The 16385-nt window shown below is 48.8% G+C and overlaps 2 protein-coding genes across 3 annotated transcripts; both read right to left on the bottom strand.

Moving 5' to 3' along the window:
* Positions 1–4678: 4678 nt before the first annotated feature.
* Positions 4679–6038, bottom strand: LOC123104007 (probable carboxylesterase 7). The gene has a single exon (XM_044525721.1). It carries the CDS (start codon positions 5954–5956, stop codon positions 4844–4846), a length of 1113 nt encoding a protein of 370 aa, XP_044381656.1. The 5' UTR covers positions 5957–6038; the 3' UTR covers positions 4679–4843.
* Positions 6039–10912: 4874 nt separating this feature from the next.
* Positions 10913–14987, bottom strand: LOC123104006 (glucan endo-1,3-beta-glucosidase 5). Of its 2 annotated transcripts, none has more exons than XM_044525720.1 (3): positions 14549–14987; positions 13904–14422; positions 10913–12279 (listed from the first exon to the last, which is right to left on the bottom strand). In XM_044525720.1, the coding sequence occupies exons 2-3, from the start codon at positions 14254–14256 to the stop codon at positions 11175–11177; spliced, it is 1458 nt and encodes a 485-aa protein (XP_044381655.1). In that variant the 5' UTR covers positions 14257–14422; positions 14549–14987; the 3' UTR covers positions 10913–11174. The 2 variants fall into 2 exon arrangements, with proteins under 2 accessions (XP_044381655.1, XP_044381654.1); XM_044525719.1 differs by having other exon boundaries at positions 13904–14419.
* Between the last annotated feature and the right edge of the window lie 1398 nt (positions 14988–16385).

Raw genomic sequence — 16385 nt, 5'->3', positions numbered from 1 at the left:
GTGCTCAGTCGGGACATCGGAATGCCCATTCCTTTCAGTGTGTCTGCATACAACAAATTCAGTCCGCTTCCACCATCCATCAGCACCTTTGTCAGTCGAGTGCCTTCGACAACTGGATCGACCACCAAAGCTTGCCTCCCCGGGGTGGCAATATGAGTCGGGTGATCAGATTGGTCGAATGTGATGGGTGTTTGAGACCATTTCAGATAATTTGCTTTTGCTGGGGCAACCATGTTCACCTCTCGGTTAATCACTTTCAGTTGACTCCTGCTTTCCACATCTGCAAAGATCATCAGAGTGGAGTTGATATGCGAATATCCTTCCTCACTGTCCTCCTTGTCTTCGGCCTTGTCCGACTCCTTCTCCTTGTCCTTAGACTGTTTTCCCTGAAACTGCTGGATCAGGAGTCGACATTGGCGAGTGGTGTGCTTCGGGTAAATGATATTCCCCTCTTCGTCTTTCTTCGTATGGATGTGACATGGCATATCCATTACGTCGTTCCCTTCTTTATCCTTTACCTTCTTGGGGTTCCAAGATCCTTTTGGTTTCCCCTTAAACTTTCCCTGGGTCACGGCCAGAGCCTCTCCAGGAGCTGCTGGTTCAGCCTTCCGCTTCTGTTTCCGACTGGTGTTTCCTTTTTCCGACTGACTCGGCTTGTGCTTGCCGCTTCAGAGTCGGTCTTGTTCTTCGCCGTTGGCGTACTTGGTAGCAATCTCCATCATCCGACTCAAGGTCATGTCACCGGTTCGACCAAACTTCAAACTCAGTTCTCTGTTCTTGACGCCATCTTTGAAGGCGCAGACTGCCTGATGATCAGACACATTCTCCACAGTGTGGTGCAAAGTGATCCACCTCTGAATATACTCTCTGAGAGTCTCATTAGCCTTCTGCACGCAGACTTGCAACTCTGTCAATCCAGCCGGTCGCTTGCAAGTTCCTTCAAACGTTCTGATGAACACTCGGGACAGATCCTCCCAAGTGTAAATGCTGCTAGGAGGTAATTGAGTTAACCATGCCCTGGCAGAACCTTCCAGCATGAGGGGCAAATGTTTCATGGCCACCTCATCGTTCCCACCACCAATCTGAACTGCCACTCGGTAGTCTTCAAGCCAAGTTTCAGGCTTAGACTCACCAGTGAACTTGCTGACTCCTGTTGCCAACCTGAAATTGGGAGGGATAACTGCGGCTCTGATAGCTCTGCTGAAACATTCAGGACCAGAAACATGCACTCGACTGCTTGTGGGTACATCTCTGTCGAGTCCACCTCGATGGGCTCTGTTCCGGTCGACCAACCCTTGCACGATAATGGATCGCGCGTCGAAGCCTGGTTCTCTGGGGTCGACTGGAACCCTACGCCATGTACTGTACTGACGCCTATCATCTGGCTGCTGAGGAGCATAAGACCCACCCCTCGGAGGGGAATGGGGCACTCGACGCCTATCATCTTGGTCGAGTCAGTCACCATATTGGCCCCGCCAATTCTCGTGCCCTTCACGCCGCGGAGGCGACCTGGGGCTGTGAGCCGACTGAACCGTATTCACAGTGACGGATCGACTGTGAATTCTGTTGCGTGACTGAGATACGGCTGAATTCTGATCTCCTGCTGCCCGGAGCAGATCCCTGATCTGCAACAAACCTCTGCCAGCTTCCGACTGCGAAGGCTGGATGGACTCTGCTATACGGGTCGCAGCTGCTAAATTCTGAATTGGGGTTCGATATACCTGAGTTGGCGGGAAGAGTTGACGTCGACTGGTGTCGGGAACTCGTTGCCGCGCGCGCTCGTCGAGTGCTCGCTGAAGGTTCTCGAGTCGAGTGCGCTCGGCCAAATTGGCCAGACGCGCCTCCTCCAAGGCACGAGCCTCGGGGGTTTCTCCTGCGATGGGAATACGCAGGGGATCCTCGTTCCTGCGGCGAAGTTCCTCTCTTTGCAGAGAGTCGAGTGGCTCGGGCTGGTACTCTTCGTAGCCTCGTGTAGGGTCGCCGCCGTCACCTGCTCCACCACCACGGGCGAAGCCAGGGGGACTGTGGGGCCCGTCGACCATCAAGATTTCTGCCGCTGGATCACTGCTACCGCACTCGGATGCAGTCTCTACGGAGCCAGTCGACAGATCGAACAAGCCGTAGAGAGATTCGTCGGGCTCGATTGCTGCAACTTGGGTGGTGGCCGATTGGCGAGCCACCGCGTGCCTCACCCATCGCTGAAGCCTCGACCGGCCCGAGCGCTTGCGCTGGCAGGATACCGGGAGGGTGGACGATGGAGGAGCCGACCGATACTGGGTCGACGGTTGCCGCAGCAGAACGCCGCAGACATATGCACGAAAATGCGTCGCACCGCGGACGGGGAGCGCATCAACGTCGAGCGGAGCCTCATGGAGCCACGCGGAGTCGTCGGCGATGAAGGTGAGAGTGCCGAGACGGATCTCTTGACTCCCGACCAAAACTCCAGCAGACACCATCATGAAAGTACTCGGAAGAATCGCAACTTCTCCACAAAATCGCTAAAACACCTGCCCCACGGTGGGCGCCAACTGTCGTGGTTCTAAGCCTGACAGTAGAGTGGGGGGTAGGTATGGAGAGGCAAGGTCCTAGCTATGGAGAGGTTGTAAACACAAGGGATGTACGAGTTCAGGCCCTTCTCGGAGGAAGTAACATCCCTACGTCTCGGAGCCCGGAGGCGGTCGAGTGGATTATGAGTATATGAGTTACAAGATGCCGAACCCTTCTGCCTGTGGAGGGGGGTGGCTTATATAGAGTGCGCCAGGACCCCAGCCAGCCCACGTAGGAGAGGGTTTAAGGTGAGTTAAGTCTGGGGCGTTACTGGTAACGCCCCACATAAAGTGCCTTTACTATCATAAAGTCTACTTGATTACAGGCCGTTGCAGTGCAGAGTGCCTCTTGACCTTCTGGTGGTCGAGTGAGTCTTCGTGGTCGAGTCCTTCAGGCCAGTCGAGTGAGTCCTCGTTGGTCGACTGGAAGGCGACCTCTTCTAAGGATGTCCTTGGGTAAGTTACTTGGATCAGGTCCATGACCCTACCCTAGGTACATAACCCCATCAGTCGCCGGTAGGACTGCTCGCTAGGGGCGACGGCAGGCGAACTGGAGGAGAGGCGCGGGGCTCAGTGGAAGGAGCACGTCGTGGAGGAGCACGGGACGGTGCTGCTCTCCCTCGATCAGACGCGGGAGGCTGCAGGGGCGCTCGGGGATCGATGGAGGGAGGTGGATCGATGGATTGGTCTGGTGGGGAAAACAAGGTGGAGCTCGGGCTGTGGTGGTTGGTGGGATGGGGATCCCGAGCTGGGTGATGAGACGGGGTGGCGGCGGCTAGAGGATCCCTAGAAATTAGGGATTTGGTCTCAGCTTAGACTAATATATATAGCGAGTAGGTAAGGTTAGGGGCTAACTCGTCCCTTCGATCAGAATCGGACGGTCAGGAAAACATAGGCTAGGGAGGCCAAATAAGAAAACAGTGATGTTTTGCAGACGTTTGGGGATGATCCGGACACGACGGTGACGACTGCTCGGGTCGGGTCCGGGACAACTTTTCTGACGCGCGCGCGAGGAGGGCCGCGGGCTGACGAGAGAGGTTAGGTTGGACATGGCGGTAGGTAGTGGGCTGTGAAGAGAGGTTGGGCTGAGATGAGAGGAGAGGAGTGCAGCCCGGCAACTGTTTCCGGAGACCGAAAACGTCCGACGTTAGACCGGCTACTATTGCCGCTATATTTAACGGTTAGACTATCAAACGAACTCCGAATGCAATGAAATTTGACAGGCGGTCTATCTACACTAAAACAAGACCACACGCCAACTTTCAACCCATTCCGAGAACATTTTCCGGCCACTTATAAAATAATATTTCAGACGTGCCGCGGGCGCGTGCAAGTGAGGTTGGGCTCAGAACGGACAATGGAGAGAACTCGGAGAACCCTGACGGATGCAAGTTTTTAAAACATGATGATGCAATGCGTATGATGACATGGCAAGATGCGACACGCGAGCAAAAGACAAGGCAACAACAACGAATAACTGGAGGACACCTGGCACATCGGTCTCGGGGCATCACAGAAGGGGAGGGGCACCTTTGACAAGCTCGAGCACCTCCCGGATGCAAGGGCGTGCCCCCTTGGCGGTGGAGTCCTAGAGTGGACGGAGGAGCTCGCCCCCTTGGCCGTGTGGAGTCCTAGAGCGGACGGAGGAGCTCGCCCCCTTGGCCGTGTGGAGTCCTAGAGCGGACGGAGGATCCCCCTTGCCGCCACCATCCCGTCGCCGCTGCTGTGTGGCCAGGTAGCCGCGGCTGCAGGAGACGCGCTCCTCACCTGACGACCGGTAGCAGCAGCTCCGTGCAGGCGACCGACAGAAGCAGCTCCGTCGCACCGTCTTGGTAGTCCCCGACGTAGATTGAGCACGGCCGCTGCAGATCGGAGTGCCGGAGGGGGAAAAAATCACATTTTCACCGATGCAGAGGGACATGCGAGAAGAAGAGAGCGCCGGTGACGCGCGCAAGGTAGAGGGCGCCGGCGCTGGGGAGGGAGAGGAACCACGGGGAAGGGAGAGAAGGCGCAGGCGGCTTGGAGCTGCGTGGAGGGGAGCGGCGCAGGCGGCGCCGGCCGGTCGGAGAGTAAGGAGGAAGAAAGCGACTACACAGAAGGACTTCGGGTTTTGTCCGGAAAAGGATGAGGAGTAAATTGCAAAATGGCAGCTGCGACATGAATTTCAGGACGGAGGGAGTATTCATCAACCAGTCTTACGAACTTCATACAAATGTATAACAAAAAAAGCATGAAATACATCACAAACTGTGTGCTCCTTTGCTGCCGAATCATTCACCGGGCGAAGAAGCAAAACCTCAACAGCGCCTGACGAAATCGGCCACCATGGCGAGCTCCTTGACGGCGGTGTCCGAGTCGTACTTGGGCAGGAAGTAGACATGCGCCTCGCCCTTGGTCTCGTGGAACTGGAGCTCGCCGTCCCACCCGCACGCCTTGATCCCCTCCGCGTACGCGCGCGCCCGCTCCACGAACCAGCAGTGCTCCGCCGTGGTCACCAGCACGCGGCCGCTCCCGAGCCGCCTCCACTCCTCCGGGGACGCCGCCGGGTTGATGTACGGGTGGTCGGGCCCGAACCTGCCGCTGCAGATCACCTCCCACGCGCGCTCGAAGCCGCCGCGGTACCCGGCGTCGGTCGGCTCCCCGCCCACCGGCTCCTTCCCCCAGAAGTAGGGGTTCAGGAGCGCCACGCCGCTCACCTTGCCGCCGTGGCCGTCGATGCCCTCCTTCCCCAGCCGTATCGCCGTGGCGTGCGCCATGTTGGCCCCGGCGCTGTCCCCCGCGAGGACGACGCGGGAGGCGTCCCCGTGCGCGGCGAGCCAGGGCTCGGCGCCGTCGGGGCGGCACGCGCCGACGACCGCCTTGAGGGCCGCGAAGGCGTCGTCGTAGGCGGCCGGGAGTGGGTGCTCCGGGGCGAGGCGGTAGTCGGCCGAGACGACGACGGCGGGGACCGCGGCGGCGAGGGAGGCGCAGTACCTGTGGTAGAGCGGGGAGGCGGCGGTGTGGACGAAGAAGGCGCCGCCGTGGAAGAAGACGACGACAGGGAGCTTCTTGCCGGGCTCCGCGGCGGCGGCGGCGGCGGAGGGGAGGTAGAGGCGGGCGTGGATGCTGGCCGCGGGGTCGAGGACGACGTCCTTGGAGGCGACGCCGTTGGCGGGGTCCACGGAGGGGCAGGGCGGGACGGTCTCGACGCCGTCGAAGCGCTCGACGCGGCCGCTCTTGTGCACGCGCAGGACGCCCGGCATGTCGTACTCCAGCTCCAGCTCGGCGCCGGCGTCCATGGCGGGGACGGCCTTTGTGTACGGGGCGCCGGGGAATTGGATCGGGAACTGGTAGAGCAGAGCGGCGAGCGGAGCGACGAGGAGAGCTGCCCACAGCAATCGTCGCCACGATTCTGGAGCTGAAATTGGCATTTTCTGGTCCGTTTGTTGGCTGGTCGCTGTTACGGAAAGGGAGCTGGACGATGGGATCTGGTGAGATCTGGTGCGGGTCGGGTTTCAATCGAACGCTACTTTTTTTTTAGCATCGATCGAACGCTACCGGTGGGAATATGAAGAAATTTTTATTAATAGATAATCGAGAAAGCTAAAATCCTGCCGTAATTTTGCAACAGGTCGGAACGACCTCGGAGGCGTCCGATCGCCATCCCACGGTGGTCATCAAGGGCAATTGTCGCTTTAATAGGATGATCCTCATTTGCGGGAATAATGGTTCGCCTTTTTTTACGCGCGCTGTCCATATTTTGTTTCCTTTTTGAAGGAGGATGGATCCCGATCGTGGAAAAAAAATTATATGAGACCAGGTCTCATATAAATCAGGTGAGACCCGCCCTGTGGGGTGGATGCTTTGTGATTTGTGAATGCCACGTGTCATCCATCAGAATGGGTCTCACCTGCTAATCCGTGAGACCTGGTCTCATAGAATTTTTTTTTCCCCCGATCGTGGCCTCGATATTTTGGGAAGGTTGTGATCGTGATTTTCGGGTGGATCTCGATCGTGATTTTCTGGAGGAGTTTTGGTCTTGAAAAATAAAGCACAAGAAAGGGGATTTGAACTCAAGTTGGCTGAGCTTACTTCATGCCCCTCAACCAATTCAACCGTCGTTTGTTGTTGTCCACACTATAAACAACGTAGTTGAACCTTTATTACTACGCTGTTTCAAAAAAAAAATCTCTTGAATTATTCTACGGGTTACCAGGCTGCTAATTTTTAAGTTACCAGGTTGTTCATGTATAGCTACCGCGATGCTAATGCAAAAGTTAGCATGTTGCTAATTGGGTGAAAAGAGTTGTTGAAACATACCTCGGTCTTTTGTTTTGTAATTAGCATGGCAATTTACGCGCTGCAGACTTGAGAATTACATACATGATAATATATTCATCACAGACCTAATAACTTAGGTATAAAACACTGCGGTAAATTTGACCAAGGAAAAAAGTTGTTGAAAACATCTCTCAGTCACTTCTGTGTAAATAACATGATAAACACGCATCGCAGTCGCAGACCTGTTAACTTACGCAAAAACACTGTGGTAACTTTAAATTGGGAAAAATAGTTGTTAAAACCATAAGCCCATTAATCTCTATACACATCACAGTACTGATAACTCATGCATAAACACCTTCATAACTTTTGAGACGAGGGAAAAAGTTGTTGCAAACATATCTCCGATAACTTCGATATAAATAGCGTGGTAATATATGCACCGTGGACCAGATAACTAAGATACAAATTCTACGGTAACTTTGACCTGAGAAAAAAAGTTGATGAAAATATACCCCAGTAACTTATGTGTAAACATCATGGTGATATACGAATCCTGATCTGATAACTCACACCCAAACACCGTGGTAATGTTTTTTTGAACTAGGAGAAAAGTTTATGCAAATATGCCCCTGATAACTTATGTGTAAAAAAACATGGCAATATATGCACCACATAACTTATAACTTAGGTCACAAACACCACGGCAATTTTCACCTTGGAAAAAAGTTATTGAAAACATACCACGGTAACTTATGTGTAAATGTCATGGTAATATACGCACTACAGACCTGATAACTTAGGTATAAACACTGCGACAACTTTTTTGACCCTGGAAACATAACCCGGTAATTGTTGTGTAAACAGCATGGTAATATAAACTTCATAGACATGATAACTTATATACAAACACTATGTAAAGTTTGACATGGAAAAAAAGTTATTGTAAACACCCCCCTCGATAACTTTTGTGTAAATAACACGGTAACTTACGCACAACAAAGATGATAACTCATGTAAAAATGTAGCGGTACCTTTTGACCCGGCGGAAATGTTATGGAAACACACCCCCTGATAACTTCCGTCTAAATAGTATGGTAATATGCACATAATAGTGCTGATAACTTACATAGCACACGCGTTGAAACATTTTAGAGAAAAGCCGCTGGAACATACTAATATGAGATCTAACTTCGAAACTCTTGTCGCGAAGGATTTTTTATGTTAAAACGATTTTCCAGGACCGACGGTTTAAGCTATAAATATTTTTGAACTTTCGAAAAAGTATGAGATCAACTTTTTTATCTGTAGTGCATGCATGCATGTGCATGTGATGAGAAAGTTGGAGGAATCATTTTTACGCTCTATTAATTTTCTGTGTAAAGCATAGGCATGATAACTTTTTTAGAAGCAGTCATCGGAACATATAAACATATGATCTAGTTTGGAAGGTCTCATCATGATGATTTTTTATATAAAAATAGTTTTTCAATCCGAGGTGATCTTTGAGCTACAATTTTAAAAAAAAAAATCATCTAGGAAGAATCTAGAATGACAACCTTTTTGTCCCTGTGCATGCATACATGTGTATCTGATAAGAAGGTTAGAGAAATCAGTTTTATGCCCCGGTAATACCTGTGTAAACAACATGGTAACATATGTAGCACATGCGTGATAACTTACATAGCCGATGTGGTAACTTTTGTTCGGAAAAAAAAGTTGTCGGAACATATTAACATGGGATCTAGTTTTGAAGATCTCGTCGTGACGAATATTTTGTGTGAAAACAGATTTTGAATCGGAGTTACTGTTTGGTCTACAAAACATTTTGAATATTGAATTTAGATTATACCTTTGCTGACGTAAGCAATTTCGTCTTTTTTGCATGCATCCAATGAGTTATTGTGCATGAAGAATAAAATAGTATGCAAGTGTGTATGTGAAGTCACGCTTTTGCTCCGGTGCATACAGCCTCGGTCAGCACAGGTGGAAAATCGTCCGAATCTGTTACTAACTAACGACTGATCGGTAGTTAGTCCAGTCCATAGATAATACTTCCTCCGTTTTAAAATAAATAACTCCCTCCGAAAGTTAATACAAAGTTAAGTAATCTATTTTAAAACGGAGAAAGTAATTGACAAACCAGTAGTTCTAAAACCGGTCAAAGGCTGGGTGAAAATTTGAAAAATAAGGACGCAATTGAGGACAGCGTCCACGGCCGGATGCCATTGTAGACAGCGTCCAACTCTAAACGCTATTACTAACGACGTCCAGTTTTGAGGTTTGCCCAGCCGTCATATCGGACTAAACATGGTCGTTTCCTAGTGACATATATGAAAGTGAGCTATAAACCTTAGTATGCATGAAGTCAGTGCTCCTTGACCACCGTACGGTAAGCAACCTTCAGCAGCCGACAACACCGAGGAGCGGCATCATCTCACCGTTCGCTCTTCATTAGGATCCTCCAATCGATTTTGTGGTTGGTTCACGTTAGTTGTTCGACGATCTTATTGCATCTCATTTGTTTGAATCGTCTATACAATTAGTTCAATGCCACACAAAAAAATTTGATTAATTCAATGATTTACAAGTGGATACTTTGTAAATGATTGGATTCTTATTCCTGGGTTATGGTTCTTAATTGGCTAGTCTACGAGAAGCCAAATTTTCAGTTGTCAGACTATAGTAGACCAATTTTCAGTTGTCAGACTATAGTATAAGAACATGTTAATCATTCTGGTTTACATGGATGGTGAAGTGCAACATAGATCCATGGGTGTGGAGTATAGTGTTTCTCCGAAATTAACATTTCCAGCATCCGAGAAAACCAATTTTGAAGACATCAAAAGTGAGACATGTCGATGATTTAGACAAGTTAATGTCAGTGCTCAAAACAACCCGAATATCCAAGCTCGCTATGATATTGGATCCCCCGGATCATATTATTTTCAATTAATTTCATTATATGAGGAAAGATTATGGAACATGATTTTTGACAAGACCAAGTCCTTGACAATGTGGCAAGTGATAGAGTTATATGTTAATTTCATGCCAAACTGAGACATGTTGAGCCAAGTCGGCGGTGGAAGCAACATACCAATAATTAAAAGGCAATCACAAAGGTATGGAAGTGCAATACATTCATTATTGCATCAAACATCTATCAAGGCCTTTTCAAATTGTAATACACGTGGTCCTGATTTCGACAGGGCACATGCTCCATCTTCTACTGGTGGTAATGTGACAAATTCTTAGCCAACAAGTGGTTTACCATTGATAGGCTACCCCCATAAACAACTGACATCTTGCAACATAATAGCCATTTCTCCTCCAGGTACGTGAAAACTATTTGTCTCAGGCCACCAACGCTCCACCAATGTCGATATCAAATATTTGTCGACGTTGATTTTCCTCATCTTAGTAATATGATAAAAACAAGGTTCTCTAAAGCTGATGTACATAGAGGATCAAATGGGATGCCAACACGGTGACACAATACATTCAAACAAATCTTAGGATGCATCAATACACGCAATAATTAGACTTTAGTTAACCACTAAGTCTAACGGACAACATGCGAATTTAAAGGATTGTCACACTTTCTCAAGTTTTGGATATTTTGTGCTATCTCCGAGGCATCCATAAGACCATAACAAATCACTAAAACATCCATTTGTATCCATTTCAAGACTATGTTACAACATAAAAGGAACGAGTAAGATGTTGAAGTGAAATATCAAAGCAATCATTTGAATTTATTCTTCACAGTACTACATTGATAAATAAATCTCATACAATCCCATGTTTTCAGCTATGCCTAGGCAGTCAGTGAAATCAGTGAAGTTACAACAAGATAGCATATGAATCAATTATGACCAACTGCTTAAGTACTAGGTTATTTCATAGCAGTTCTGAAATTTATATAATTTTGGTTCGATGCACAATACCTCTTACAAAAGCGATAGAAGTAATTTATATTATTCCATAACTGTTACTTTCATATGAATCTATCAACTAGAATAAGAGACAAATGGTAAATCATTAATGAAGTAATTTGAAAGCATCTACTCCTTGTACTGTTTAATTTGAAAGCATCTACACTGTAATCATTATTTGGGGACTAGCGGAATGCGTACCTTATACGAGGACAAATTACGGTGCAGTGCTACTAAACCATGTATTTCTCATTGCATTTTCTTAGCATGTCCAAGGTGGCAAAAAAGAAAGAAAGATGCAATAACTCCACCGGATACGGCTCACACCCTACTCACGAATGACAATCAAGATGAACAACTATTTCTGCCAAGAAAAAGGAAAAGCTGAAAGATTGACAGCTAAACTAATAAAGCATCGACCACGATCCTGAACTCAGAACACGCCCGCGAGCAACACCGCGAAGAGGACGGCCGCTGCCCTGGCGGCGACGTTCCTCGTCGCCGCGCTGGTCGGGGCGATCCCGACGATGAACCGGCACGTCCCGGTAGAGGGGTCGACGGTGGTGGTGGTGGCGAGTCCGCGGAAGTCGCAGGCCCGGTCGTCCTGGTCCTCGGTCTGGTAGTAGCTGTTGAACGCGTACGACACGTTGCCCTTGGCGTCGAGGCCGCCGCACGACGTCTTGTACCCGAGGCTGGTGCAGTCGGCGCTGCCGCAGGCGTAGCTGACGCTGTCGCCGACCTTCTGGTCGCCGAGGTCGGCGCCGGGCTTGAGCACGCACCACCGCCTCTGGAGGTACTCGACGCCCCTCGCCGGCACGAGCATGCCGCCGCCGTTGCCGCGGAGGCTGAGCTGGTACTTGGGCTTCCCGTCGTAGAAGAAGATGCCCCAGTGGCGCTCGAAGTTGCCCGGCTGGATGCTCTTCCTGTCCTCGTCGACCAGGCTGAAGAGGTAGGCGTCGACGGGGGCGCCCGGCGTCAGCGGCGTGCCCTTCCCGGAGGCGACGTGGTCCAGGAGGCCCTGGTTGAACCGCTGCGCGTACGCCGGGTTGGCGTTGGCGTCGCCGTCCGTGGGCCAGCCGACCTCGCCGACCACGACGGTCACGTTGGGGAACCCGTTCCTGCGCAGCGCCGCCACCAGCGTGTCGTGGTTGGCGTCGAAGGTGTTCTGGTACATCACGCCGCCGTCCACCACCGGCGAGGTGGAGCCCTGGAAGAAGGCGTAGTCCAGCGGGAAGTTGGGGTCCGCGTACAGGCTGATGAACGGGTACACGTTGGCCACGAACGGCGCGCCGCTGGACGCCAGGAACTGCACGATGTCGAGCATGAGCCCGTGGATGTCCGCACGGAAGTCGCCGTCCGACGGCTTCCCCGTCGCCGACTGGTAGACGTCGGCGTTCAGCGCCACCGTCACCTTCACCTGGCCGCCCAGCCCGGCCGCCATCAGCGCCGCCTGGATGTTCTGCATCGCCGGGAACGTCGTGTTCAGGTACGTGCCGTTGAACGTCTGCAGGAACGGCTCGTTCCCGACGGCCACCAACCTGCACCCGTCACCGATCGCGTCAGTGTTGTTACTCAGTAGCAGGACTGGCACGGCAACAATTGGCTGCTGTGATTTAAATTTCAGAGCAATCTGCTAAATGCATCGTGATTAGAGGTGGAATATGAGGTGAGATGATTGTGATATATATCTGCATCACATATGATGGCATGACCGACCATGGAAAAATACACACACACAAACAAAAAATAGTCACTATATATTTGTGCTAAGAATTATTTGGCACACAGGTTCCTGATGCTGAGTTCTCATGATGATCATTTCCCCCAAAAAAGAATGTCTTGAGAATTATTTGTGCAATGGAGCTGGATATTCGTGAGACGAAGATTGGGACAGCTGAACGGCCATGAAAGTTTTGTTTCCTTTGAACAAAAGAAATTTACCTCCATAATGGAAAAATCAGAATTGAATAACCCAATAATCTCGAACACAAAAAATTCACAGGCAACAAGGCTGTAATAATTCTACGCGAAAAAGCAGTAATAATTCAGATTCATGGAGAATTGGAGATGGTGCATGACCTTTCTGGATTGCTGGACTTTGACAAGATAACTTTGAAAAGCACATAGATGCAGATAATGAGTCTATTGCCCAACGTGTCAAACTCTCTCTCGGAGCGGCTGTGGTTTCTTTTGAGCTTTCAGCCTTTTGTTCACTGCCGATAAATTGATGCCTCAATCAGGGCAAACCCACGGCAGTGGCAGAATCAGTATCACCAAAAGAGATAGGGTTATCGTTTTTCACCCTAAGGTAAGCACTTGGCGAAGGAAGTGCACGACAAGGAAAGAAGGAAAGCCTAACTTTTATATGCATGGCACATGCAAGTGCTCCCGTCATGAGTAGTGGAAATTTGAAAATGCTTTAAATTTTCACCAGAAGAAGTGCTTCAAAAGTAAAATTTAAGCACAAAAACGTTTTCCATGGAACATTGCAAGCATAAAAAACACTGCCGAATTCACACATGTCATTTGTTTTCAATCAAAATGTTTTGCGAGAAATTGGAATCTTTTAAAATATAAACAATTGTTGGTTGCAAAGGAAAAAAGAATTATGGGCGGACGAGAATTTCAGTTGCTTGGCGCTGTGGTCTTCCCCGTTAAAGTGAAGGGGCCTAGCAAGCTAGCTTTGCTCGATGTCTTTTGAAGCTTCTGATTTGGTTTGACAGCAACACTTGCTAGCTTGCTGCTGCACAACTTGTTTTAAGACAGACATCTGGAGAAGATAAAAAGGATCGCCTTAACCTTAATGTGTGATGTAGCATGCCAAAGTTGTGGCTGGACCCCACTGCACAACTCGCCCGAACTGACCAGAACTTAGGCGACTACCACACAAGGTTTTTTGGTTCAGAAAAAAAGAGTACAAATGTAAAATCTTGAGGGAGTGGAGTAGTACACAGGATACACATGAATTCCACTGGAAAAATTACACTAGTGGAGCCTTTAATTAGAAGCCATTCAATTTCTGCATTGAACAAGGAAAATTTATGCATCGAAGCCGTTCATTTTCTTGTCAAGCGGCCAGGGATATATTTCTTCGACCAAATCGACGTGGACAAAAGGAAAAACAGCGAAGAAAAGGAAAAAAGAACACAGAAGCAAATGTACCTTATGTCGACGCCGTCGTTGACGTGCTTGGAGACGTTGGCCGTGACCCAGCGCTCGGCGGCCTTGGTGCTGCCGGCGAGGTCGGAGAGCATGTCGTTGGGGATGCCGACCATCACCTGGATCCCCGACCCCTTGAGCGCGCCCAGGATGCCGTCCTCGGCGTCGAACAGCTTCACCCGGTCGAAGCCGTTGTCCTTGAGCAGCCGCACCACCGTGCTCGCCGGCAGCGGGTGGCTCAGCTGCGTGCCCCAGTTCACGCCCATGCCACCGGCCGACCACCGAGCCATGCACAGCACCACCACCGCCACCGCCGCCGCCTTGGCCACGCAGCCGCTGCCGCCGGCGACCCCCATTTATTCCGGTCGCACGCCCGCTCGCTAGCTTGGTCGGATAGGGAGCCGGTCGATGGCAGGAGCTTGGGATTCCTTGCCGACCTTTGGAACAAGAACCGATCAAAAACTGGCCGGGAATTAATACGAGCGTTTCTTTCCCACCAATCAAGAACTAGCGCCAACCCTGCTATACATGGCAGGGAATTAAGATCAGGACACAATATTTTATAGACGGAAGATCTTTTTCCCTAAATCGACGTTGCTTTCGTGGACCAAGAACCAGCTCAAATTCAGGGCTTGGGGAAGGGATTACCGAAAAGAAAAGCCAAGCGACGAACAGAGCAAGGCTGCCCAATCAAGAACACCTCAAGTCAATCAAGATGAAAACTCTTGCATCAACATAGCCAATCGGAACAGCTTCGAAAACAAGCAAGCGGCAACCAGACGGGGGGAGAAAGGCGGATTTGAGCATGAGATTGACAGGAGGAAGCATTAATAGGGGGCTGTGCGGCAAGCAAGAACCTGGAAAGGATGAGCCAGGTGACAAGATACTTGGAGGATGACCGGGTGTTATTGACCTGCGATGAGGGGGCCTAGGCTAGGACGGAGGAAGATCACGGGAACAAGCAATCGACAGACACACAAACAGGATTCCGATTCCAAATGATGATGGGAGAGGGCTGTAAAACCAGGGGGCCAGGTCTAGAGCAGAGGAGAGGCCGTGGCTTTCAGTTTTGAGGATCGTGGCACTGATGACATGCCATAAAGTACTACTACTAGTAGTAGTAGCAGCACACACTAATAGCATGAGCTGATCATTTTTGTTTGCTTCAGTTGCCCCATCCGCTGCGCTGTATATTTGGGCGTTTCAGCCGTTGCACCTCGACCAGGATGAGCATGTAGTTGTTTAATGCGAGTAATTCACTCCTATTTCCTCCTAGGCATTGCCAAAAAATGACAAGAGAAACTTGAATGCACTGGCTGCATGCAAAGGGAGTTCTGGTGGAGGTAGTACTCCTACTTGGGTGGAGTTAATTTTTTGACCTGAAATTGGGTAGAGTTAATGTCCTTGTGCCTAACATATCTGAATTGGCAAATTTTGGTAAAACGTCCTGCGCACCCGAAATGGAGGTAGTGGTCGGCTTTGCATTTGAACTTGAATAAGGAAGCACTCCATGCTTCGAAATGGAGTACATAATATTGTTGTTAAAGTAGCAAAATGAACAATGAGTAGTAAGAAAATATGATTACGCTCATTAGGTCTACTAGCAAACACAGTATGTCCGTGCGTTGCAACGGAAGACAAAAACAATTATGCGCTGGCCAAATATAAGTATGACTCAATACCTTGACATATGAGCGTCCTTTTATTTTAACACGGTGGCTCAGTATGTTGTCACTTATCTTTCTTCCCACCCTTGCGGACGATACTCGCGATGTCCACAGGATCGCAATGCATTTGACGTGGTAAATCCCAAGGCTGTGGGCTTGCCACTGCACGCCACACTTGTCATTATGTTGCGCAAGGGAATTTTAAAGCTTTAAAAACAAATCGCATCGACCGTGAACTACTCCCAACGCTTAGACATATAAAGACTTTTCAAAAACTAATCAAATCCGAGACAGAAAATACTTTTGAATCGACAAACATTTTTTTTGGATTTTCTCAAAAAAAATACAAACATTACTTTTGTTAAGAACATGTTTTGAAATGCATGAACAGTTTATGAATTCATGAAAAAAAATTGACTCAAAAAATAGTATTTGAATCGATGAATTTTTTTGAAAATTTGGCAACAAAATTAAAATTCGTGTTTTTTTTGAATTTTTGTGAACATTTTCTAAAATTTCATTTACAATTTTTTTCAGATTCCCGAATATGTTTTGAATACACGATCAGTTTTTTTCAAAATCATGAACACGATTTTATTGCCCAACCATTCTTTTCCAAATCATGATTTTTTTATAATTTACAAACATTTTTGTAAAACCACCAACTTTTTTTGAATCCGCGAAAATTTTATGATTTCATAAACATTTTTTGAATTCACAAACATTTTATTATTTCTTCAACATTTTTTGCGAAAACACTCAACTTTTGAAATTTGAAAATCCTGAATTCATTTAAAATAGGACAAAAACAGAATGGG

This window comes from Triticum aestivum, chromosome 5A (genome assembly GCF_018294505.1).
Source record: "Triticum aestivum cultivar Chinese Spring chromosome 5A, IWGSC CS RefSeq v2.1, whole genome shotgun sequence".
NCBI lineage: Eukaryota > Viridiplantae > Streptophyta > Magnoliopsida > Poales > Poaceae > Triticum > Triticum aestivum.
This window is presented reverse-complemented; position numbering and strand designations above follow the sequence as displayed.